At 39.5% G+C, this 25,633-nt stretch overlaps 2 protein-coding genes across 11 annotated transcripts in view; one reads left to right on the forward strand and one right to left on the reverse strand.

The window, feature by feature from the left end:
- Positions 1-25,633, forward strand: part of CASK (calcium/calmodulin dependent serine protein kinase) — a 374,286-nt gene that overhangs the window by 213,985 nt on the left and 134,668 nt on the right. The gene's annotated exons all lie outside the window — the stretch shown is intronic.
- On the reverse strand, positions 10,661-19,803 carry GPR34 (G protein-coupled receptor 34). Of its 3 annotated transcripts, XM_005228302.5 has the most exons (4): positions 19,769-19,803; positions 19,062-19,153; positions 13,780-13,884; positions 10,661-12,376 (listed from the first exon to the last, which is right to left on the reverse strand). In XM_005228302.5, exon 4 carries the CDS (start codon positions 12,294-12,296, stop codon positions 11,166-11,168), a length of 1,131 nt encoding a protein of 376 aa, XP_005228359.1. In that variant the 5' UTR covers positions 12,297-12,376; positions 13,780-13,884; positions 19,062-19,153; positions 19,769-19,803; the 3' UTR covers positions 10,661-11,165. The 3 variants fall into 3 exon arrangements, 2 of the variants coding, with proteins under 2 accessions (XP_005228359.1, XP_003588241.2); XM_003588193.6 differs by lacking the exon at positions 13,780-13,884; XR_009493590.1 differs by lacking the exons at positions 10,661-12,376; positions 13,780-13,884 and adding an exon at positions 13,904-16,565.

A 25,633-nucleotide genomic window follows, 5' to 3' on the forward strand; every position in this document is an offset into this window, starting at 1 on the left:
GTATCACTCTAATCAAGTGTTGGTGTTTCATTAGATATTTCTCAAATTGTACTATGTGTGGTATATTTTCTAATATTACCATGTAGTCTCTTGTTCTTCCTCCATCAAAAGCCAGTCTAAAATGTAGTTTTAATAAACCTACAAATAAATATTGAACCCAGGAAACATAAGTTCTCTGGAATTCCATATCACCAAAAGTATTTGGTAGAGAAAATTGAAAAGAAGCAACCACAGTTAAATTTTAACACAGGAAAAAGTCTGTAGAGAATCATTTCTTTGGTGATGCTTTGACCAGTAGAGGGCAATCTACTACCAGCCCTAGTTAAACCTCTTTTGCTGTTAAAGGCTGAAGCATAAGCTGCCTGCTTTGCACTATCTTCCAGCTAGAAAATTAGAACAATTTAAAAGTTTAGGTTTTTTTTTTTTTTTAAGCTCTGAGAAAATGATAAACTTCTTTATTTTCGTAGCTGGAAAACACTTTAAACGTGGTAAGATAAAAGTCATTGTATGGACAATGGATTTCTGTCCTTAAGCTGAAAACCCATTGACACTCATCTGTCTTTAATAGGCTATGTCCTTTGGAGATTTTGTTTTGCTTTATACTAGTGATTACCACAAGCACTACCTTCGTAAAGTCATTCACAACTACAGTTACCGTAGTGGTAAAAAGAAAGTCTGACATTTTATTATATGAAAGTTTTTCTCATATCTGTAGCTTTTCTTAACTTTTTTTTAATCATAGCAATTCATGGACATAGTTTTGTAAACTCAAATAATACTAAAAGGTTTGTAATGAAAACAGCATGTCGCGTCATGTTATTAATCGATGTCATTTAAAAGGTCTTTTACCTAATGAAGAAAGCAGGGGAGAAATTACCTTGACCTTCCCCTGTAGTCACTTCTTCCTGTCTGCTTAAGAAACTCTGTAGATCCCCTCTTAAGAGATCACCTAACCAGTTGCCTCATCACACAGCATATGCTTGTTTTTATCTCTGTCAACACATTGTTCATTACTAAATCTTCAATAGGCTTTCCACTCCCCACCCTTCAGTGGTTTGGAAAATAAATTTCTCCCCTTCTCTCCTTCATACCCAGATACACACACAGCTTTTAAGCAAAATAATTCAAGGCATTGTCTTTTTTGTCAATGAAATTACTTACTATATTTGTTGTCACCTTTTAGAAATTAATGGCATACGTACTTTTAATGTTATGTGCATCATTTATCTGCTGCTGCATACCAAACCACGCCTAGCCTTGGTGACTTCTGACAACAACCATTGGTTCATTCTCAGTCCTGCAATTTGTTCTGGGGTCATTCATGCAGCTTCTTCATTATCGGGCAGCTCAGCTGAGCCTCAGTGGTCTCCGATGGCCTCGCTCATGTCTGGAGCCTCAGCTGAGATGGTGGTACAGGCTAAGTATCTCTCGCCATGTAATTTTTCATCCTGGGTTTATTTACCCTGTGGTGGTCTTGGGGTTCCAGGAGCACAAAACTGGAAGCTGCGAGGCCTCTTAAGGCTTTGCTCAGACGGCGTACAATGTCCACTACATTTTATTGGTCAAAGCAAGTCACAGTACCTGCTCAGACTCAAGAGATGGGCCAAGACTCCACTTCTCGATGGGAAGAGCTGTAGAGAATTTTAATGTACCATCTTTTCTTTAATGCACTTGCAACAGCAATGTTCTAACTAGATTTTTATATTTTTTCCCTCAAAGTACAATACAGTGGCTCTTCCTTAAGGATTAATACAGTATGTGTGCCTCAGAGTCCATTGTTTCTTGGATAACATCCAAAAAGAAAACTTTACTTTGCAAAGACATACCCACTGTGCCTCGCTTCAGTCTTGGAGCTGTCATTTTCTTTTGCTCATTTCTTCTATGAAAAGGTGTATTGAAAGTATCAGGAATCCATACTCTTTCCTTTGTACTTTTTATCCTCTGTAAATAGCCCCTTTCTATTTCCAGAACTAGTCTAGCTTTTCAGTAAAACTAGAGGAAAAGTCTTTTTCTGCTAACCTGATTATAAGAAGTGGATCCTAAGAGTGGAGGGCGATTACTAATAGCTCCCAGAAAGAATGAAGCGGCTGGGCCAAAGCAGAAACAACGTTCATTTGTGGATGTGTCTGGTGGTGAAAGTAAAGTCCAATGCTGTAAGCAACAATACTGCATAGGAACCTGGAATTTTTGTTAAGTCCATTAATCAAGGTAAATTAGACATGGTCAGGCAGGAGATGGCAAGAGTGAGCATCAACATCTTAGGAATCAGTACACTAAAGTGGACATGATATCTCCAATGCCTGCCTGCTTGCTAAGTCACCTCAGCCGTGTCTGACTCTTTGTGACCCTATGGACTGTAGCCCATCAGGCTCCTCTGTCCTTGGGATTCTCCAGACAAGAATACTGGAGTGGGTTGCCACACCCTCCTCCAAGGGATTTTCCCAACCCAGGGATCGAACCCCTGTCTCCTGCATCGCTGGCAGATTCTTTACCATCTGAACCATCGGGGAAGCCCCAGATATCTCCAATACTAGAGCCTGAAAGGATATAGAAAGATGATTATTCTAGCTTGCCCCTCTAGTAGCGTTCCCTCCACCATGCTAGGTTGTACTTATTACTGGAGGTTTAGTTATTTGCAGGATCACAAATGCCAGCTGACAGAGCATGAGACCCTTATTTACTTATTTAGCTGACTCCTCTCACCACTTGCCACATATATTTGGAACTCTATAATCAGTCTGCACAAGAGCTGACCCTGTGTGTTCCAGTGTTTTTCAAGTCTCACTGGCCACAAAGGGGAACTGAATATGAACATGCATGCAAACCATCAGTTCCCTTTGCAACCAGCTGAAAGTTGTTTTTAATATAACGGAAACAGTGTTTTTCTTTTGAGTACAAACCAAATTTCCACCCAAATAATGAAACATTTCTGCTTCCGACAGATCAGGGGACACATAAGAGGACACTACATTGTGAGAAAGGCGATTCAAAGAGAAAGTCAGAAAACAGATAAAACTCAACTGGGGAAGAGAAAGAGGTGCTGCTGAGTATAGGAGAGGAAAGAATTAGAGTTGAGGGTATTGGGGGTGCTAGAAGGTCCTGGTAGGGGATAGAACATGAGAAGAGGTAGGAAACATAGAAAGGAAATGTGTGTAACAGGAAAGGGCCTGTAACAGCATTGCCACCCGTGTTAAAGGAAGGCATCTAGATCTTTTAGTCCAGAAGTTTGCCACTGGATAACATTTGAAAATAATCACACATCAGAGTGATTACCATTCCCACCTGAGTTTATACCATTGAGGCAGTTGTACAGTGAAGGTGTCTTGTCTCCCAGTTCAGGATCCAAGGTGGTAACCTATTCAACCACTCTGATTACACATAACAAAGCCAAGTGACAGTAACAAAACAAAGACGTGAGTGAAGGAAAGTTACACGGCTCAAAATAGCCTGGAGTTGAAACTCCCCTCTGGGTCCTCCCCACCATTCTATGCAAAACAAAGAACTCTCTCACCCCAAGAAAAAAATGGACCTTAAGGTTGATTATACCCAGCTCCCAGCCGACCCCAGCCTCTGGCCAATCTCCAGAATTCCTTGCCCCAGCCATTTAAGAGATAACTAACCTGAACAACCTTGGAGAAGAACAGGCCTCCTTAAGACAGTAGATTTCCACATATATGCCTATATATACTTATTTTTTTCTTGGGTTAGTGCAACAGCTCACTAATCTGACTGCTGCCCCTTCTCGCCTCATTAAAGGTGATCTGTTCCTGTTAAGTGCCAGTCTCGTTCTTTTTCCGAACCTCGCCTTCTCTAATTCCCTTACCCTACAATGAGCACCTAACATAACAAATGTCACAAAACTCCCAGAATCCAGTGATTTATTTTAGGTAGAGTTTAAGCAGTCTCTCTAGCAGTGAATATTAATGAATGAATGAACAAATCTGCTACAAAAGAAAGTTCTGGAAAACTGCTTGGGGACCACTGACCATACAGCAAGCAGCCTCCTTCCTCTGCACCACCCCACCTCAGCCGCACAGTCTGAAGAGCCCGAGGCCATGACTATACAGGCACAGCCTGATGGACCAACAAAGATCACCCGTGGCCCCTGGTTGCCACTCATTATGAAGGCAAAACCCAAAACTTCTGTCAAAGAGATCTTAGGAACATCAGACCCAAACCTTATTAAATGCTCAAAATGCTGCCTTCCCAGCCTGCTGAGGATCCATCTATAATGAAATAGTTCTGCTAGCAGATAACTCACTGGCTTCCTATTCTATAGTCAGGTGAAACATGCTGCTTTTGCAGCTCCTGTCCTTCACTGGTCCTCTTTCTGCTTGCTCGCTGAGGCCACACACACACGCGCACCTGCACACACACAGTTTTGTTCTGTCTTTCCTTTAGTGTTCTGCTTTAAGGCTAAATAATCCCATTCTTTCAAACCACCCCTTTCTCCTCTGCTCTGCTACTTGCTCAAGTTTCAGAATATGGTTCTGACCAGCACAAAATAGCACGAGTCTGCACGGCTCTTGTCCTGGACTTTGCTGTTGTTGGTGAAAGCTCAATTGCCCTTTCTAAGTGCTTTCCCCACCTCATTTGGTCCAAGTCAGCTTCCACTGTGTATCTTCATAGTTCTGATGTTTATCTTAAGCTTCTGACCATTCCATTTTGTATATTTCCCCTGTCTTTCTTTTGGCATTTGAGTATTTCAGTAACATACATTGAATGTTTCTTAATGGCTAGGAACATGTATTCATTCATTTAGCCTTCACAACACTATGAGTTAGGTATTCCTATTATTCTTATTTTCTCAGTAGAGGAAAGAGAGCTTGTACAAGGTTACATAGTAAGTGATGAAGCAAGAAATTGAACTCAGTCAGTCTGGTTGCAGCAGCTGCCCTATGAACCTGTTATGCTGCCTCCTAGATCATTATCTAATATTTAATGTCACTAGGCTAAGAAGACCAATTGGATCCAGCCCCACCATAATCCTCACTGTGGCCTTACCAGTGGGGTGATAATATTCTTGGTCCATTGATTAAGAGTTTTCTCCTGGACTCTGTGCGGATGGGCAATACCAACATCTTCATAGTCTCCACCTCACTTTTTCTTCCAAGTTTCTCTCACCTGCTAGTGAATGGCCAGTTCTTTCTTTAAATATGTTGATACATTTAACAGATCTACTCCTGGTCTAGGAGACATTCTATCCCTCTAAAATAATTTGCATGTCTATACTAACATGTTTGAATTTTGTAGGTTAACACTCAGGAAACATTTTTCTTCTCAAAGGACACCTCATTTGCACTCCTGTGTACTGTAACTGAATGAAATGCTAAGCTGTCTGATTATAAGATCATTTCATCTACAAATTCTTTAGCTTGGTCCTTGAAGGGTGTCTGTATTCCAGAAGGCCAGGGTTCCTCTAGATTTATTGATTAGAAAATGTCTTCCTTTCCTTGTGGTGACTGGCAGAAGAAACCATAAGCAAAGTAAAAGACACGTCTCAGACTGGTAGAAGTTATTTGCAACCCATATAAAGAACCAAAGATTAGTATACAGAATATCTAAAGAATTATGTCAATGATTTGAAAGAAGAAAACAATACAGGCAACTCATTATAGGGAAAAGGGAAGGAGGTTTAGATATGAATAGATCATTCACCCAAGAAGAAACATGAATGGGCAAAGAGATGCTGCTGCTCCTTTTCACTTGTAATCAAGGAAATGCAAATTAAAACCCTGGGGAGATGCCATTTCGCACCTCTCAGATTGGCAAAAGTTAGTAAATCTGATAAAACTAAAGTATTGGTGACGATGTGGGTAGAGGAACTCTCATCTTACTAGTGGTGGAATAGGTGTATAAATTGATAAAAATCACTTTAGAGAGCAGTTCGTCACAAGTGAAATAAAATGAAAATGTGTATACCCTTTACAACCAAGCATTTCTACTTCTCGGTGTCAGCCATAGAAAACTTCCACACATGCGCGCAGGAGACTTCACTTGAACGTGGTTTCTAATAACAAAACTGTGGAAACCACCTAAAGGCCCATTGTTAGGAGAAACGGAGAATCAAACGGTTGTTTGTTCTCACAATAAACACTATGCATCTGTGAAGATGAATGAGGGGGACCTTCATATATCCACATAAACACAATTTGAGTGAAAAAAATTACAAAAGGGTGTATTAGTAAGATACTGTTTGTGTAAATTTTTAAAACAAAAGCTAATGTACATTGTTATTCGTACCACTTATGTATGTTGCTGCTAAGTCGCTTCAGTCGTGTCCGACTCTGTGCGACCCCATAGACGGCAGCCCACCAGGCTTCCCCGTCCCTGGGATTCTCCAGGCAAGAACACTGGAGTCGGTTGCCATTTCCTTCTCCAGTGCATGAAAGTGAGAAGTGAAAGGGAAGTCGCTCGGTCGTGTCTGACTCTTCGCGACCCCATGACTGCAGCCCACCAGGCTCCTCCATCCATGGGATTTTCCAGGCAAGAGTACTGGAGTGGGCTGCTATCACCTTCTCCCTACATATGTTATAATAGGGTAAACATGTACACCAGAGAAATATACACTAACTTTAGGCAAGCGGCAACCTCGAGATGAGCTCTAGTATATCTTCTTAGATTATGTATAGGTACAAGGAAACAGTCAAGTGAATACAGCCCAAACATTTGACATCTGCACAATCTCCCTGATGGGTGCTTAGCTGCCTGTTACATTGTATTTTTGTATTTTTGCTTTGTTGTATGTTTGAACTATTTTATACCTAAAAGAAGAGTATATGTGGAATTACCAAAGCGAAGTCGCTCAGTTGTGTCCAACTCTTTGTGACCCTGTGGACTGTAGCCCACCAGGCTCCTCCATCCATGGGATTCTCCAGGCAAGAATACTGGAGTGGGTTGCCATTTCCTTCTCCAAACCAGAGTATAACAGTTCACTGTTGCCCCTGGAATAGCTTGTATGGCTTACTAAAGCAAAAAAGAGATTCTGTGCATCATCAATACCTGTATCCAAACCATAATTAGAAACCTTTCCAAAGCTTATCTTAGGATGGTTCTTTGTGCATTTCCTGGGCTAGAAGCAAAATTAATAAGGGTGAGATGCTTTAATTTGATTTCTTTTTTTCTCCTTCTGTTCAACTTGCTTTTGTACCATTTAATCATCCATATTTCAGGCAGAGCTTTTACAGAGTGTATGAATGTGTGATAGCTAGAAAACTAGTTTTTTAAGATGTTGGTTTTTTTATATCACATACTTTTGATGAGTAATAGCAGATTTTTTGCCCTAACTACATAGTAATGCCCATGTATGATGTGTTTTTTTAATAACAGAAGACATCTCAGTAATTACCATTTTGCTTGGGCAAAATAAAATGCAAAATGAAAAGCAGTGTTTTAGCAGAGATAGTGCCTATGGAATAAAAGTCTACCAACTTGCATGAAAAATGCAGTTGATACTTCCATCACAATGCAGTTAGGACTAAATGATTTTAATGCATGTCAAGCACCCAGCACAGTAAAAGGCACATCAACAAATATATTTTATTCAATACCTTGCTGCCTACTCCCTTGTATGTGAACTTGAAGGGGCAAAATAGAAGTTTAGGACAAACCTAGCACTTCTTTTTAGCATAGGGTCTATTGTGAAACCACCATGAAACCAGCCCTCCACATCTTAAATTTGAAAATCACAACCAAACTGAGGCACTTAGAGGAATTGTGTTCTCAACTGGGTCAAGTATCTATGAAAAAGGACACTGTATCATCCATTGTGAGAGTCTATCTCAACCAAGTTGACATAATTCAGATTATATAGTGAGATTCAATCGCTTTGTTCTGATCAAAAATACAAGTTTCTTTAGAAGTTTATGGTGTCCTTTGGTGCCTGACATAGAAGACTCTCCAGTAAATGTCATATCTGTTGTGAATATTTTTCCCACTTTGTGCTTTAGCTTTTATTTTTGTTTACAGTTTTTGACACCCCCCCAAAATAGTCTACTTTTTAAAGTCAAAACTATGCATCTTTCCCTATGGTTATTTCTATTTTATTAACAGGAAGTCCTCTCCCTTCCACAGATGAGTTAGTGTTTTAATGCATTCATTATTTACATTTAACTCTGATCCACTTGGAATTTTTGAGGGGTATGATACAAGTTGTTGTTATTCAGTTGCTCAGTCGTGTCTGACTCTTTGCGACCCCATGGACTGCAGCACGCCAGGCTTCCCTGTCCATCACCATCTACCCTGTCCATCACCATCCATGAGTTTGCTCAAAATCATGTCCATTGTCGATGCCATCCAACCATCTCTAAATTGGCTTTTTATTTTCTTTTAAATAACCACAATACTATTTTCAATAAGTGCAGCACTATTTATTATTTCTTCCTTCCCCAATGCTTTTTGTGATGTTGTCTTCATTTGTAGGGATTCTCTCTGAAGGAGGAAAGTGTATCAGTCACCCAGAAAAGTTTTAAACCCACTTTGCAAGATTCTTGCACATCGAGAATCTTGGGTTGCCCTCTGATTTGTTTCTGCTTCTACCCTTTTGAGAGATTAATTTGGCATGTAATCTTCTCATGTATCATTGAGGGTCTGCATAGAGATGTGAGCTCTGCTCCACTGATAAGTTTATCTTTGCATGTGCTCCATGCAGTGCCATCATTAGTAAAGGATAAGAATAAAATTTAATATCTGTTAAAAGAAGTTTCCATTCATATTTCAAAAAACTAGAAAATAATTAGCCTGTTAATATGTTTCTGCAGAATCCAGGCTGCCTGTTGAGAAAACTCTATTTCATGCTGTTTTTCTCTTGTGGATAACTTTCAGTAATGCTTTGCTTCACAGAGCTGTAATTATATTAGTTCTACTTTCATATCAGCAGGACTAAAGAATCTATTTTAAAAAGAAGTTGAAAATAAAACCTTCTGTACTAGAACATCATTTTGTTCTTCTATTGACCTGATCTTAGAAATTCAACTGCCATCAAACCCAGCTCTGCACAGAATAACTTTTCCAAAACTAACAGCAATACTCAGCATTTAGGTTTTACTCTTGCAACCAGGCAGTTAATTTTGCCTTTGTTTGGTTTTGCATATGTGAGATATTATTTAGAGACTTGTTCTGAAGATCTGTTGCAAGGTGAGGATACGTATATACTTTTGCATTTCCCTTTTCTGTATGCTTCTAGAACTAAACCTTGGCTTGGGGGAGCTAGGGACAGTATTTCAATAAGAAATAGAAAACTATATATAATAAATAGCTTCAAATTTGATGTTTAGCAAGTTTTTCTAAAAATGTAGAAATATTCTACAGGATTCAGGTTACTGTGAGGTGTATAGGTTACTATAAGGATTCAGGTTACTATAACATCTGTTGTTATAGGTTGACTTTTATCAAGATTTATTTTAACACAAATATTATAGCAAGAACTGACTTAGTGTACTTTTTTATTCTTTGATAATGCCATTGTGCAGGGCTTTATAGGAATTGTCACATTTAATATAAATAATGAGAAAGCTTCTAGAATTATGAGTACGTATGTTACTTTTAATGTTCCTTAACTACTAATAATAATAGATAATGTAATTTAACCATTCAAACTGTATGTTTACAATAAAGACACATAGGGATATAAAATGTTTACTAACAATGTAAAAAAAAATTGAGAACATGAGAGGAAATCAGTATTGTCATACTTACTCAATTTCATTTTGGTATTTGTTGTTGTCAAAGCAAAGTAATAAAAAATTAAGGTCCTACTGCATAGTGCTGGGAACTATATTCAGTATCCTATGATAAACCATAATGGAAAAGAATATGAAAAAGAATGTACAACTGTACTTCAGTAAAATAAAAATTTTTTAAAAGAATATAAGGACCCTTTCTCTTAGTTTACTCTCTAGTTATTTTTTAATGTACATGAAAATTTCAGAATTTGCTTTTAATTGTATTCTACAGGTTTTCTGTATTGTTATGAAATATTTTAAACACTAAGATATATACCAGAAATAATATAACACTCATGTACCACCACACAGGCTTAACAAACATTATTAATAATTTGCCATGTTTGCTTCGAATCTCTCCAGATGTAACCATTAACTTCAAATTGGTGTATATGTTTGTGCTACCACATATGTTTTATATTTTTATTGCATATGTATAGATCTGTAAAGAATATGAACATGGTTTTGTATTTTACATAAATTATTTCTTATGGTAGATACCCTTTGCAGTTTTTGTTTGTTTTTTATTCAATGTTATTTTTGAGAATTCTCCATGTTGATGCATGCAGATGTAGTTTATTTCTCCTTTCCTTTGCTGATGCATACTCATACTTAGGTTGTTTCCATTTGTTTAGTATTATGAGCAGTAGGTCAGTGAGCATCTTTACATGTGTTTTATGTATATGTTTCAGTGCTTCTGTAAGATGTATACCTAGCAGTAAACTTGCTGGCTCATAGCGTATATGCATCTTTAATTATACTTTACCAAACTGTGCGGTCCAAGATGGCTAAATTGCTAATAAATCTGTTTTAAGTAAGTTGCAGTCTTAAGTCCTATTGCTAGGCTATTGAATTTTAGCTCATCTATCGTTTGATTTTTACTGTACAGTATTTAAATTCTTTCCATTTTATCTAAGAAGTCATAGATAATAGGTTGATTTCAGATTTGTTAGAATTTTATTAATTATCATTTTATCTGTTGATAGGCTTAGACATAAATGAATACAGTGGCAAATTATACAAGCTTTTCAAATGACAATGAACATATATTTTCTGACATTGTAAGTCAGTCCTGAAATCAATTAACTGTTAAACACACTTTAAATTAGTATTAGGTACTTGATTTTGAATAATTACTTTAGTGACTTGAGAAACTATGACGTTTTCTTTCATTATTCTATAGTCAAAACCATAAATTTCAGTTAATTTTATAATCTATGTTAACAGCATTAGCCTAACAATATATTTGTAAAAGATTTTATATACAAATGTACTCCAGTGATGACTGTGAGCTTACTCTTGAAATATACTACAATTAAGCAAATGAAATATCACAGATAAGCAAAGAACTTCAGGAAGACCTGAGCTTTGTTTCATGATTTTTCGTTCTTCAGGGAATTAGGCTTCATTTTATCACTTTTTCATATGTTCATCATAAGTGCTTTAAGAAGTAGTCTGAATTTTAGCCACGGCAGATGTATCATGTAGGGAGTATCCTGGTTTAAATTCTGAAGTACTTTCACTCCTGCTCGCTTCCCCTTGAAATCGTCTAGAAAGAAGCTGGCACATTATCTTGCGAATATTACTGGACATCAGGAAATACATGACTGGATCTAAACAGCTGTTAAAAGATGAGAAAACCAGCATGATCTCATTGGTTTTGTGAACGATTTCCTTCCAATAGCAAGACGACACATTTAGCTGTGAAGAAATATAGACAAATCGGAAGGCGTGGTAGGGAACAAAACATACAGTAAAAATGATGAGCACAATGAAGGAATTCCGGGCGGTAGTGGCATATTTACCAGAATTCGGAAATTTTGACCTCTTTTTAGAAATCCTCAATAGATTCTTCCCAATCTTAATATATGAAAGGATGATTAGTAGGAAAATGAGCCAGAACATTACCACAAGAACATAGTTAAAAATTGCTTCTCCTTTTGCATTGACCTTATCTCTGTAATGGAAGCACATCGTGGAATTATGACCTCCTTTCTTAAGGGTTAAAATAATCATAGTTAAAAATCCAGCAAGAGCAATTACCCATACTATACAGCAAACATAAATACTCTGCTTGGTTGTTATTGCCTTCCGTTGTTGGATAGACCGATTAATTTTGATATAACGATCCAAACTGATGAATCCAAGCAAAATAATGCTAATATACATGTTCATATAAAATAGTGTTCCCACAACCTTGCAAAGAATCACACCTAGTGTCCACTTGTTTTGATTAATGTGATACATTATTCGGAAGGGGAGGCAGAAGATAAGTAAGAGGTCTGCAATGGCTACATTGAGTAGGTAAATCTGAATGGAATTTCTTTTGCGGTGGATACCCAGGAATACATAGAGGGCAATAATGTTTCCAACCAGCCCCATGATGAAAATAACAGAGTAGAATGTTATTAACACACTGGAGAGTAATTTTTCATCCATGGAGCAGGCAGTAAAATTTGATGCTCCTGAGACGTTGTGTGGTGATTGAACGCTATAATTAAAGTGCACTCCTTTGGAGGAGCAAGACCAGCTGCTGACTGAAGTTGTCATCATCGTCACCATCTGACTTCTCATTCTCTTCTGTAGAGATCAAAAAGTGAAGGTGCTAAAAGGACATGTTCCTTGAGTGTAGCTTTTATGTCCTCAGATGTTTCCTACAACAGAATGCCAAACATTGAGTGAGTTGTTGTTACGTTTGTAACAATACTTTAGCTCAAAGCACAAATAGTAAATGATTGATTTTTCAGACATTATAAGAAACTTTTATCCTACTTTGGCCCATGTAGATATCTGCACAATCTATGCAGGAGCATTATGGTATCACAAGCCAAGCAGCACATTGTGTAGAAGCTGTTGGAGCATCCTACACTAACTTTTTCTATCCTATGGTCCGTGTTCAAGGTCTGTTATTATATTAAAATCAACTGAACTATGGACTTGTCTTTTCTTGGGGAAGCTGGGATGGGAATAGAAATGGAGATAGAGATGACAGCTTATATTTTTCAAAGATGAGTTGTCAGTTTCCCTAAAGTGAAGACGTGAGTGAGACATGAGTAAGACATGAGTGAACTGAACCCACTGCTGACCCCTGTCCAGTTTCCTGCCTTGACTCTGTCCCTCATAGATGGCATTCATTCATTCATTCATTCATTTTTGCACCTATAGTACGGAGAAGGCAATGGCACCCCACTCCAGTACTCCTGCCTGGAATATCCCGTGGGTGGAGGAGCCTGGTAGGCTGCAGTCCATGGGGTCGATAAGAGTCGGACACGACTGAGTGACTTCACTTTCACTTTTCACTTTCATGCATTGGAGAAGGAAATGGCAACCCACTCCAGTGTTCTTGCCTGGAGAATCCCAGGGACACGGGAGCCTGGTAGGCTGCCGTCTATGGGGTCACACAGAGTTGGACACAACTGAAGCGACTTAGCAGCCATGTAGTATGTGACAGACTGTGGCAGTCTCTCATTCCACAGTGGGAATAGAGGTGTATTAGAAGGCAATGGCACCCCACTCCAGTACTCTTGCCTGGAAAATCCATGGACAGAGGAGCCTGGTAGGCTGCAGTCCATGGGTCGCTAAGAGTTGGACACGACTGAGCAACTTCACTTTCACTTTTCTCTTTCATGTATTGGAGAAGGAAATGGCAACCCACTCCAGTGGTCTTGCCTGGAGAATCCCAGGGACAGCGGAGCCTGGTGGGCTGCCATCTATGGGGTCGCACAGAGTCGGACACGACTGAAGCGACTTAGTATAGCATAGCATAGCATAGTTGCTCAGTTGTGTCTGACTCTTTGCACAAATAGTAGATGGTTGATTTTTTAGACATTGTGAAAAATGTCCGACTGTGACCCATGGACTGTAGCCCACCAGGCTCCTCTGTCCAAGGAATTCTCCAGACAAGAATACTGGAGTAGGTTGCCATCCCCTTCTCCAAGAAATAGAGGAAAGGGTCGTAAATTTCTTTTTCAATCTAACACCTCATTGAAGGTATTAAAATCACTTGCCTACCGGGGTGTGCAATTAATATAACAGGCCAATAGAGCACAGCACTTGCCTGGTTAGGTAGACTCGCAACATTTGCACAGGAGAGCAAAGTACCAAACAAAACCAAGACAGGTGATGATGGCCGCCAGAGAGTCAGATTGGAGAGTCCGCTGACCTAGAAGCATAGAGTGGCAATGTAAATAGGAAAGAGGACGTGCAGTCCAAGATTTTGAAAGCAAGTACCTGCAGTTGACATAGTCTGTGGGCTAGGGCGTTTGGGACTGTTGGTAGTGTGTGAATTCCACTTGTCTGTGGCAGCAGACAATGTAAGCAATGCTATTTGTTACCTGCTCTTTGTTGGGCATTGGCAGCTCTGAAGAGCTCAGTCTGAGAGGTCATCATAAAGAGAAGATGAGAGGATAGGATTCTAGGGGGTCTCATCGCATCTCTTTCTTAGAATGACTGCCATACTTCATTACAGAAGCTTCTTAGCAGGTGTAACAGACATTCAGGGTCTCATATCAAAATGGGACCTAACTAACTCTGTGACCTTCAGTCAATAAAATAACCTTTTCTAAGCCTTAGTTTTTTTGTTCGTAGAAATGAAAGAAATGCATTCTACAAACAACAAAACTGTTCTTTTGTTTACCCTGGCATATACAAGTGTTCAGTGACAGATTTAAAACACCACTTTTTGATTAATTTCATTTTGGTGAATATCTCGTGCTAAGTCGCTTCAGTCATGTCTGATTCTTTACATCCCTATGGACTGTAGTCTGCCAGTCTCCTCTATCCATAGGTTTCTCCAGGCAAGAAGACTGGAGTGGGTAGCCATTACTTTCTCCAGGGGATCTTCCCAACCCGGGGATCGAACATCTCTTATGTCTCCTTCATTGGCAGGCGGGTTGTTTACCACTGTTGTTGTTCAGTTGCCCAGTCATGTCCGACTCTTTGTGACCCCATGGACTGCAGCATGGATCAGGCCCCTTTGTCCCTCACCATGCCATCCAGCTATCTCATCCTCTGATACCCTCTTCTCCTGCCATCAATCTTTCCTAGTATCAGGGACTTTTCCAATAAGTCAGCTATTTGCATCAGATGACCAAAATACTGGAGTTTCAGCTTCAGCAACAGTCCTTCCAGTGAGTATTCAGAGTTGATCTCCCTTAAGATTGACTGGTTTGATCTCCTTGCTATCCAAGGGACTCCAGCACCATAGTTCGAAGGCATTAATTCTTTTGCACTCTGCCTTTTTTACGGTCCAGCTCCCACAATGGTATGTTACCAGTGGGAAGACCATAGCCTTGACTTTATGGACCTTTGTCATGAGTTATGTCTCTGCTTTCAACACACTGTCTAGGTTTGTCATAGCTTTCCTGCCAAGAAGCAAATGTCTTCTGATTTCATGGCTGCAGTCACTATCCACAGTGATTTTAGAGCCCAAGAACAGGAAATCTGTCACTGCTTCCACCTTTCACCCTCTATTTGTCAGGCAATGGCACCCCACTCCAGTACTCTTGCCTGGAAAATCCCATGGATGGAGGAGCCTGGTAGGCTGCAGTCCATGGGGTCGCTGAGAGTCGGATATGACTGAGCGACTTCACTTTCACTTTTCACTTTCATGCACTGGAGAAGGAAATGGCAACCCACTCCAGTGTTCTTGCCTGGAGAATCCCAGGGACGGGGGAGCCTGGTGGGCTACCAGACGTCTATGGGGTCGCACAGAGTCAGACACGATGGAAGCGACTTAGCAGCAGCAGCAATGGGGCTGGATGCCGTGATCTTAGTTTTTTTAATATTTAGTTTTAAGCCAGCTCTTTCACTCTCCTTCTTTACCCTCGTCCAGAGACTCTTTAGTTCCTCTTCGCTTTCTGCCATTAGAATGGTATCATCCACATATCTGAGGTTGTTGATGTTTCTTTACTCTCCTAATATTTAGCACCTCCTAAATACTGCTTGTAAAATGAAGGTGAATATGACAGAGACCCTGCTCTCGGAAAATATCTTTTCAGGAGTGTGCATTCAGACTTTGAATGCTGTAAAGTAGATTTGAATTACTGTAATTCATTTTCTGATTTGACATTATACACAGAGAAAAACATTTGAAAGAACTTAGCCCTTCTTAAAACTCTACCCATAATTTCATCCAGAAGCAACCATTTTAGTAGAGCATGAAATTCCAGTTTAAATTTTTGTAAAGAGGGAAATTGAATCCTCAGAAGGGGAACTGACTGGTGAAGAGGAAGTTATGTAATCCCCAATGACAGCCTGTCCCCAGAGTGCAGGGCTCAGAATAACAGAGGAAGGGAGGCAAGAGGACTGAGTCCAGTCTTTTGTGTGTCTCAACTGCAGGGAGCCAGATTTCACAAAGTTGTTAGAAACGTACAGGCGTGTTTCTGGTGATCTGAAATTCTAAAAAGGAAAAGGCAATCTAGGAAGAATGGCAGGCTGCCAAAAATGGAGCTAAGCGTGCAGTGTAGATTACCAGGAAGAGAAGGGCCCCTGGAGAAGGACCTGTGTTACGTGGTCACATAGGGAGATGACTGAGGCTCAGGTAGAAACAGCTCATGGCCACTGATGAAAGTGAGCTGAGGTATGACAGGTGACGTGATTTTGAGAGCTAAGATAGCTGAAATAACTTTGAAAACTGTAGAGGGATTTTTTTGTTTTTTTCTTTTATTTTCTCCATTGCTGTATTTTAAACTCCATTAGAGGGCGACAGAGGATGAGATGGTTGGATGGCATCACTCATTCAATGGCCGTGAACTTGGGCAGGCTCTGGGAGATGGTGAGGGACAGGGAAGCCTGGCGTGCTGCAGTCCATGGAGTTGCAAAGAGTCGGACACGACCGAGCAACTGAACAACAGAGTTAGGAAACAAGTCTGTTTAATTTGCCTCTGTGTACCAAGTGCCTAGCACAATAAATGCTGTTGAATGAAAGAAGGGATTTACTCAAAAAGTGTGTGAAGTCCTACATGTGGATATTAAAATCGACTGTTCAAGTACAGGAAGGGCGTTAGCTCCATTAACAGAAACACAGTTGTAGTTGACTGCAGTTGCCATATCCATTGTGTGATGTGGCTGCAACAAAAACTAACCTGTCCTTGGTTGACTTCATGCCTATGGAGTGTCTTAAATGAAGACTGTCCTACTAATCCAGTTCTGTCCTCAGCTGGTAAGGTTTGACCCTGAGTACAGGGTTTCATCCTCAGCAGCACACTAACAGAAGGCCACAGAGCCAGTGGGGGGTGGGGGTGGGGAAGAGCAAGGAGCAAGTGGAAGGAAACGGGCACCTGGAGATGGGAATGCGTTCAAGGCCGTGGGGAAAAGGACTGCACCTTGTGTTGTGTGTCTCCCGAAAGCAGAACAAGGACCAGTGAGTGAAAATGCCAAAACAGATGTTGTCTCCTTTTAAGGAAATACTTTTTTAGAATGAAACCGTCTATCTTGGGAAGTAGTAAGGGTCTTACCACCAGAGATTTTTTGAGACTACCATGATTGGGTACTTTGTAGAAGAGACTCTCAGTAACTCTCAGTCCTGGCTACGTATTAGAATCCTCTTGATGGCTTTTTAAAGATACCAATGCCTGGCCCCCTCCCTAGATCTTCTGATTTAATTGGTCTGGAATGGGCTCCAAGCAATGGTTTCCTCTAAAAGCTCCTCAGGGCATTCTAATGTACAGTCAGAATTGAACCCTCGAGCTAGATGACTGAACTGGTAAGTAATATTTATTTAGCATTTGCTGTGTATCAGGCAGTGTGTTAATAAGAGTATTTATATTATTTCATTTATATAATCCTTGTAATAACTTTGTGAGGGAGGTATTAATGAAAAATAAAGATGTTCATGATTGCTACCCATGGCCACACAATCCATCTGACTTTCAGAGCCAGTGATCCGTTTCACCAAACCTTGCTCCTCCTAATCCCAAATGATCAACATTTTCTTTATTAATGATGAGTTCTGTCAGCAATACTTTGATATGATTCCTTTAACATTATTCACACTAGCAGTTTTAAGGAAAGATTATGTCACCTAAATTTACCTCTTTGGAAAAGGTACTAATCTTTTTGTTTGCTATGTTCATGAAAATAAGTCAGTCAATCCAGAGTTTGCTGAAATTCTCAGAATGCTGAGCAGATTTTCCCCCAAAGTATGTCTTTCAAACTTATTTCTAGGCCTGATAGCCATGATCAAGATGTTTCTAGAAAGCCATTTAGCACAAAGCCTGAAACCATTTGCCTCAGCTCCAATCTGCAGATAAAATAAATAATAATTGAGTAAGATCACCAATAAACCTTCCTTGTTTTGCTGCACTTTCAAGCTCAAAGAGAACAATGTATTTTTTTAATAATAATAATATCCATCATTTAGAAGCCTATATTGAATGGCTAGTGTTGTCATTTATTAATGAATTAACAGATTAGATCCCATTTTGAACTTAATGGCTGATTTCTGTCTCCTTTACAATGTGCCAGTCACTTTCTGTTCCCAAGGCCATTTACTGATGTTTTCAAAACTACTTACTTGATTTGTTAAGAATGGCCAGTGAAGATAAGAAACAAACCACTACATTCACAGAGTGGACCAGTTTCCCAGTGGATATGAGTTGTGACTTGTGTGAAGTGGTCACTGTGGTTTTTTGATAGTAGATGGTTAATGGTTTTTAATGGTATTACTTGACAAATCCTGACGTTCGCAACCCTGTTATTAGTGCTGCACTGTACCCACTAGCACCACCTTTCTGGGCCAGTAATTTTTCAACTGGCTGCTATAGGAACTTCTGTACTAGGGGGCAGGACCCAAGATTCCACTGTAGCCTCCAATGAGCAAAAGCTTTTTAAATGCAGTTTGAGGGGACTTCTCTGGTAGCACAGAGGATAAGAATCTACCTGCCATTGCAGGGGACATAGGTTCAATTCCTAGTCCAAGAGGATTCCACATGCCACGGGGCAACTAAACTCATGCCCCACAACTACTGAGCCCACACTCTAGCGCCCCCGAGCCACAACTCCTGAGCCCGTATGCCACAAGTACTGAAGCCTGCCCGCTCTAGGGCCCGCAAGCCACAGCTACTGCGAGCTGCAGCTACTGAAGCCCATGTGCCTACAGCCTGTGCTCTGCAACTACAGAAGCCACGGCAATGAGAAGCCCGCACACCACAGTTAGAGAAAGCCCACACAAAATGACAGAGACCCAGCACAACCAAAAATCAATGGTAAAAGATAGTTGAAGCTTTTCCGAATTTATAGCTAACAAAATACCAGTGAAAATTATTCCCATATAATAAATTCATGTATAAAAATGCAGTTTGGTTATGTTTGTGAAAACATCACATAGAAAATACATACCTATTTGGCAGTGCTATCAGCCTTTCACATTTGTGGTTTGACGTGATATCCACTGAATCACTCAGGCCATGCTTTAAAAATTGCACTAATTGCTGCATACAAAATGAAAATTAAAAAGCATGTCATTTTGGAAAGAATACTATTAGTAGTACATAAGATTTTGTTATCAATTTAACTGTGGTTAAAACATTTTTTTAAATTTAAGTGCATTGACTAAAGTGTATTTTGCTTTTTCTTTTCTCTAATATTCACCATAGCAACCTCTGAAACATGAAACTTAAATTTTAATTGATCTGGTAATGACCATAAAATAGAAGCCATATAATAAAGAAAATACTATCATTAAAAGTAGAGAGTCAGCATAACTTAAAAGGTACTTATAATACACTGGAAATAAAGTGTGTTGCATATGAAAATAACTTAATCGATTCAAGTAGATCTGCAAGTCTTTGTCCAGGATACAAAACATAGTACAAACAATGTGACCATATTGATAGTATGATCCTAAACATCGCATATCCTAAAAAAGATACGGCCTCATTTTAAGTCAAGTCAAGGCAGTGGTATCATTCAAGCAGTTTACTCAGAGTTCTGGAAGCAAAGCATTGCTAGTCACCCATGAAGCAGGTTTCATTTTTATTATTCAGATCATCAAAATGTAACTTCAAAAAGGATCATTTATGCAGTTGAAATCAAGGCATACTCACAGTTCAGGCTCTCCTGAAGTAAAAGGAGCTGATCCCCAAGCTTCCCTACACACAGACTTGTCTTGGTGTGTCAGCTGGGTTCCTCCATCCGGTTGTGGTGCAATTGGTTGGGTTAGTCTTTTTTAATATATTTGAATGTGGTAATAGGTGTATTTTTCTCCTTTCTTTTTTCAATATGACAACCCTTAGACTCCCTGTGAAAATATTAAAAACTTCACCACTATGCAAAACTTTTATCTTTAAGCTCAATCAACACTTAACTTTAGGAAAGTGCTTATATCTTTTACATGAATACCTTCCACCTTGACAATTATGAAAAGTTTTCCCTCCTCCCCCCCCAAATAAAGAAGTCTATAAATTCTAAGCTAAAATAGTCATTTTCTGTTTTTCCTAAGTAATGATACGTCATATGCTATCTGGACCTTTAAAGCATAAGCATTTAATTTCTCTTTCTGGATTCATTTTAGAAACTGGCAATCAACATAAAATAGCATTCCTGTATTGCATTATAGTAACATGAGTAATGAATCGTTCTATTATTTAAAGTGTTACTTAGTGTATTTTATGTATTCCCTTAATTAAGACCTTGGATTTATTTTCTAACAGAATCTCATAATTTTAGGATTAGATGAAATTTGTAATAGTATTCTCTCCTTGATAAACTCTCCCAAGTAGATTGAAATATCTCCTATATTTTAAAGAAAATAGTGAAATTACTCTGCAGGGAGTGTTTTGGTCCTAGTCCAGTGTTTAACCACTATATGTCCATCTATGTAACTGCTGGCCCTGCAGTTTAATCACATTTCCCCTTTTTTTTGGTTGTTGTCATCTGAAATGAAGAAAAGTTAGTTCTTATCCTCCCGATAATTATTGCACTGCAACTCTGTTTATTTTGCACTAAATAATATTTAACTCATTGGGCTTTATCTAACAATTTTAATTATCTTGGAGTACATTCTCTCTACTAAATATCATATTCTCCAGTGCTCTTAGTTTGTTATAAATTTGACACCTGGGATGGAGTATTTTTAAATTGCTAGAATAAAAACATTTTGTAGCTCTTACTTCCCCCTAGAACTTCTGAGAAGGAAGATCATTACTGTATTGGTCTGGGAGGAATTTCATGTGGGGAAGGCAGGTATAAAAAAGCACATAAATTAACTACCTTAACTATTTTTAAATGTATAGTTTAGTGGTGTTAAATATATTGTGCAAATATACTTATATTGTTATAAGTATATAAGTATACTTATATATACTTATATACTTATACTTATATAAGTATATAAGTTATATTGTGTAAGTATATTTATATGCTTCAGTGGTGCTAAATATACTTATTGTTATGTTTGTATCTAGAAATTTTTCATCTTGCAAAACTGAAATTCTGTGTCCACTAAACAAGAACCCCTCCTCTCTCTACCCTCACCGTTGGCAACTACCTTTCTACTTTCTGTGGTTTTCAATACTCTAGACAATTCATCTGAGTCAAATCATACAGTATTTGGCTTTTTATGCCTGGCTTATTTTGTTTAGCATAATATCCTTGAGGTTCACCCATGTTGTACCACATGACAGACTACTTTTTAAAGGTACATAATATTCCACTGTATGTATAGACCACATTTTCTTTATCCATTCATCTGTCAGTGAACATTTGCATTGCTTCTACCTCTTGACTGTTGTGAATAATGCTGCAATAAACACAGGTGTACAAATAGCTTTTCAGAATCCTGGCAGGAATTTTTTAATGACTAGTGTTTATTATATGTTCTATTTCATAAAATCTAATATAAATTTTTTATCATAGTAGCTATTTTTCCACACCTAAGCCATCCCCTTTTCAAAACACTAATTCTGTTTCAATCTTCAGTTCCCTAATGACCCTGCTGCTGCTACTGCTGCTAAGTCGCTTCAGTCGTGTCCAACTCTGTGCAACCCCATAGACGGTAGCCCACCAGGCTCCCCCGTCCCTGGGATTCTCCAGGCAAGAACACTGAAGTGTGTTGCCATTTCCTTCTCCAATGCAGGAAAGTGAAAAGTGAAAGTGAAGTCGCTCAGTCGTGTCCGACCCTTAGCGACCCCATGGACTGCAGCCCACCAGGCTTCTCTGTCATTGGGATTTTCCAGGCAAGAGTACTGGAGTGGGGTGCCATTGCCTTCTCCGCCTAATGACCCTACTGTGACCCAATTTTGAGTATAAGCTTTTCTTAGTTCTTCCTTTGTATGAGCCTTTTTCCTGTTCATTCTGAGCTTTCTGCTTTTTGTCTCGGTGTTCTTAGCTTATTCCCATACATCCTCTTCCGCTCACCCTTCCCCTTCCTTGAACTTTGTTGCTATCTTAGCTCTTTATACAAAAGATAAAAGTAGAAAAGAAGAAATAAACAGATATGCTGGTTTCGTGCTCTTACTGATATCACCCGCCTCTCTTTATCTAAATCCCAACCCTGGTTAAATTCAGCTGACCTCCCATTCTAGGCCTGAACCCCACCAGCTAAAATGAGGACCGCTGGGTGTAAACACAGAATAGTGTTGATGGGTCTTGCTTTAAACTCATGACCACACGCCTTGAGTGGGCTCCTATGCTGCCAGCAGTCCTGCCCTATTTCCTTAGTCTGGGGCTTCTCAAAGCATGGGTTCCCAGACTAGTAGCATCAGCGTCACTCAGGAACTTGTTACAAGTGCATGTTCTTAACCTCATCCCAAACCTTATGAGTCAGAAACTTGGGGGGATGTAGGCCAGCAACTCTGTATGATACTAAAGTTTGAGAACCACTGTCTTAGTTCATTTTCCTATCCTTTGAAAATACTTTTTCACACCTTTGCTCTTCTCACGCCACCAACAGCCCCCTCTCCTTCCCCACTGTCAGTTGCTGATCACTTTTTATTTCAAGTAAATGGAGAATAAAAGTGCTCAGAAGAGAACTTCCTCATCTTCTAACATTCACATCTGCCTGCGTCTACAGGTGCCTCCCTCACTGTCACTAGGGCCAACCCCCTTCCCACTTGTACACTACATCCCATCCCCTTTCTTTTCTGAGGTCATTTTTTTCCTTTCTATAGGATCTTTCCCACCAGCATGCAAATGTCTGTCTTTAAAAAACAAAACAAAATTTCCCTGAAGATGTTGATGGAGTGACCTAATGCATATGTTGTTACGTGAAAATTTTGAGTATTTGTATGCATTATCTCATTTTCAAAACAAAACAATGGAAGGATAAACCAAAAACTGATACACTCTGTTGCCAATGAGGAGGGAGAGACTGGGCTTGAGGAGAGGAAACAAAAGGTAGGCCTCTCTGAGAGGTATTTGTTTACGATTGGACTTCCCTAGTGGCTCAGACAGTAAAGAATCTGCCGGTTATGCAGGAGACCCAGGTTTGATCCCTGGGTCTGGAAGATCCCCTGGAGAAGGAAATGGCAACCCACTCCAGTATTCTTGCCTGGAGAATCCCATGGACAGAGGAGTCTGGCGGGCTACAGTCCATGGAGTCACACAGAGTCAATTCAGACATGACTGAGCAACTAACATAGTTGACTTTGAAACTTCATGAACATGTTTTGTATAATTAGAACACCAAATTAAGTCAAAATCTAGTTAAAACAAATTGACCTCACTATGTAACAAACTGAAAGTATAACCACAAGGAGAATTCTTTTAAGTGACTTTAAAATAGGGTTACAGGTAAAGTATTATACAAGGAATCGCAGGCACCTTTCACTCAGATTCCCCATATGTGAACATTTTACTGGTGAAATGATATGGTTTGTTTTAAAAGACTTCAGCAAAAATATAGTAACAATAAATGGTTGGAGATAGATAAAGCAGTAATGACAGAATGTCAATAACTGTGAAACCTGGGTGATTGGTACCTGAAGGCTTTGTTAATTTGGTTTCTCCAGTTGTAAATATTAAAAAGTTAAAGAAACTTCCTTGGCTTCACATTCTCTTCTAGCTACATCCCATTTTTCTAACCCTACTGCAGTAAAGTTTTGAAAGATATCTGAATTTACTATTTCCACATCATCTCTTCCTATTCTGTCTTGAACATAGTTCAGTGGGGATTTTTGTCTGTTATACCACCAAATGGCAACCCACTCCAGTATTCTTGCCTGTAGAACCCCATGGACGGAGGAGCCTGGCAGGCTGCAGTCCATGGGGTCACAGAGAGTCGGACACAACTGAGCGACTTCACTTTCACTTTCATACCACCAAAATCCTTCTTATCAAGGTCATTAGTGAATTTCAAGTTGCCAAATATCATGATCAATTCTCGCCTTTAATGACTTCTTAGTAGCCTTTCAGGACACCAGTGTCTTCTGATTTTCCCCCTGCTTCACTGTCCAGACATTTTGTTTCCTTTGCTAGATTGTTCTCATCTTCCTTGCCTCAAATGCTGCTGTGTACCAGGTCTCAATCCTCTGACCTCATCTTCTCTATTAGTAGTTCACTCCCTAAGTGATTTCATTCATTATCTTGGCTATAAATATTATGTACATGCTTTTGATCCCAAATTAGTCCCAGCCTTCCCTCTCCTGTCTTACATGACTTCACACTCAATTTGTGTGAAACCAAATTCTCGATCCCTCTTTCATATTTCTACTCCTATATTTCCCAAATTCAGTAAATGACATCCTCATTTTCACTCAGTTGCTCAGGACAAAAAAGCTAATTACCATACTTGACCTCTCTCTCTCTTTCACACCTCATATCCAGCAGCAGTTCTTGTCAAATTTACCTTCAGACATATCCTGAACGTGACGACTTTTTACCCTCCCAGCCTCTATCACTCTGGTCTAGTCCAGATCACCATCTTCTCTTGCCTGAACACCCACAGAAGCCTCCTACCTGGGCTCCTTTCATCCATTCTTGCGCCCTTGCCATTTCTTCTCCCCACAGCAGCTGAAGTGATCCTTTCCAAACCTAAAACTGATTTTCATGCTCTCCTGCTCAAAACTTCCCAATGGTTTCCCATCTTGCTCAGCCTAAAACCCAGAGCTCTGCCCTTGACTTCAAAACCCTAGACAATAGGGTCGTAAAAATCTCATTTCCTACCCCTCTTACCTTTGTTCATTCCTTTCCCAACACACTGGCTTCCTCACTCGTCTCCAAACATAGCAGCCCCCTTTGTGCCTCTGAGCTTTTCTCCATAGTATGCTCCACACCAAGATCTTACCTCCGTGTGACTTTCTGCCGCTTCATTCTGGTGTGTGTTCACCTATTACCCTATTAGAGAGGTCTTCTCTGACACTCCTTGTCTTAGTAAATAACAGCTCCCTGGTCTCCAAACCTGTAACACCTACTTCCTCACCAGCTTAATTTTCCCTCCTTAGCACTTAACATTACTTAACATTACTAGAGTCTTCTACTCATTTACGTATGTTGGTTTCTTTATTTTTTAAGTTTCAATTTTATGACTTATCTCACTAAAGGGTTTGTTGAGAGTGACTGAATCCACACCCTGTTGGATAAATCTCAGTATAACATTAACTTAAGCGTAAATATAGTCAACAAACTATAAAGTGTATACCCTGGGATTCCAATTTAAGCTTCTACTACTCTTTCCTAAGAAGGTAATGATGACACTGGCCGGGAGACCCTGTCTGGGTCTAGTCTGTATTTTCTTCTTCTGCGTCAGGCCCATCCTTTTCTAGGCTTGTTCATTTGCCGTGCCCCACACTAGACCTCTTATCATTGATCTCTGTTTGAACCAACTGAAAGTTTGCATTGAGAGAGAACACTCTGTCAGTTGGTTTCTGTAGAGGTTTGCCTGTCCTTCGATAGGCCCTACCAGCTACTTTGTGTCTTCCTGCAGTTTGCTCACCATCCATGTACACTTGCTTTTTCTCTCCTCTTTCTCTCAC

Source organism: Bos taurus, chromosome X (genome assembly GCF_002263795.3).
Source record: "Bos taurus isolate L1 Dominette 01449 registration number 42190680 breed Hereford chromosome X, ARS-UCD2.0, whole genome shotgun sequence".
Classification (NCBI taxonomy): Eukaryota; Metazoa; Chordata; class Mammalia; order Artiodactyla; family Bovidae; genus Bos; species Bos taurus.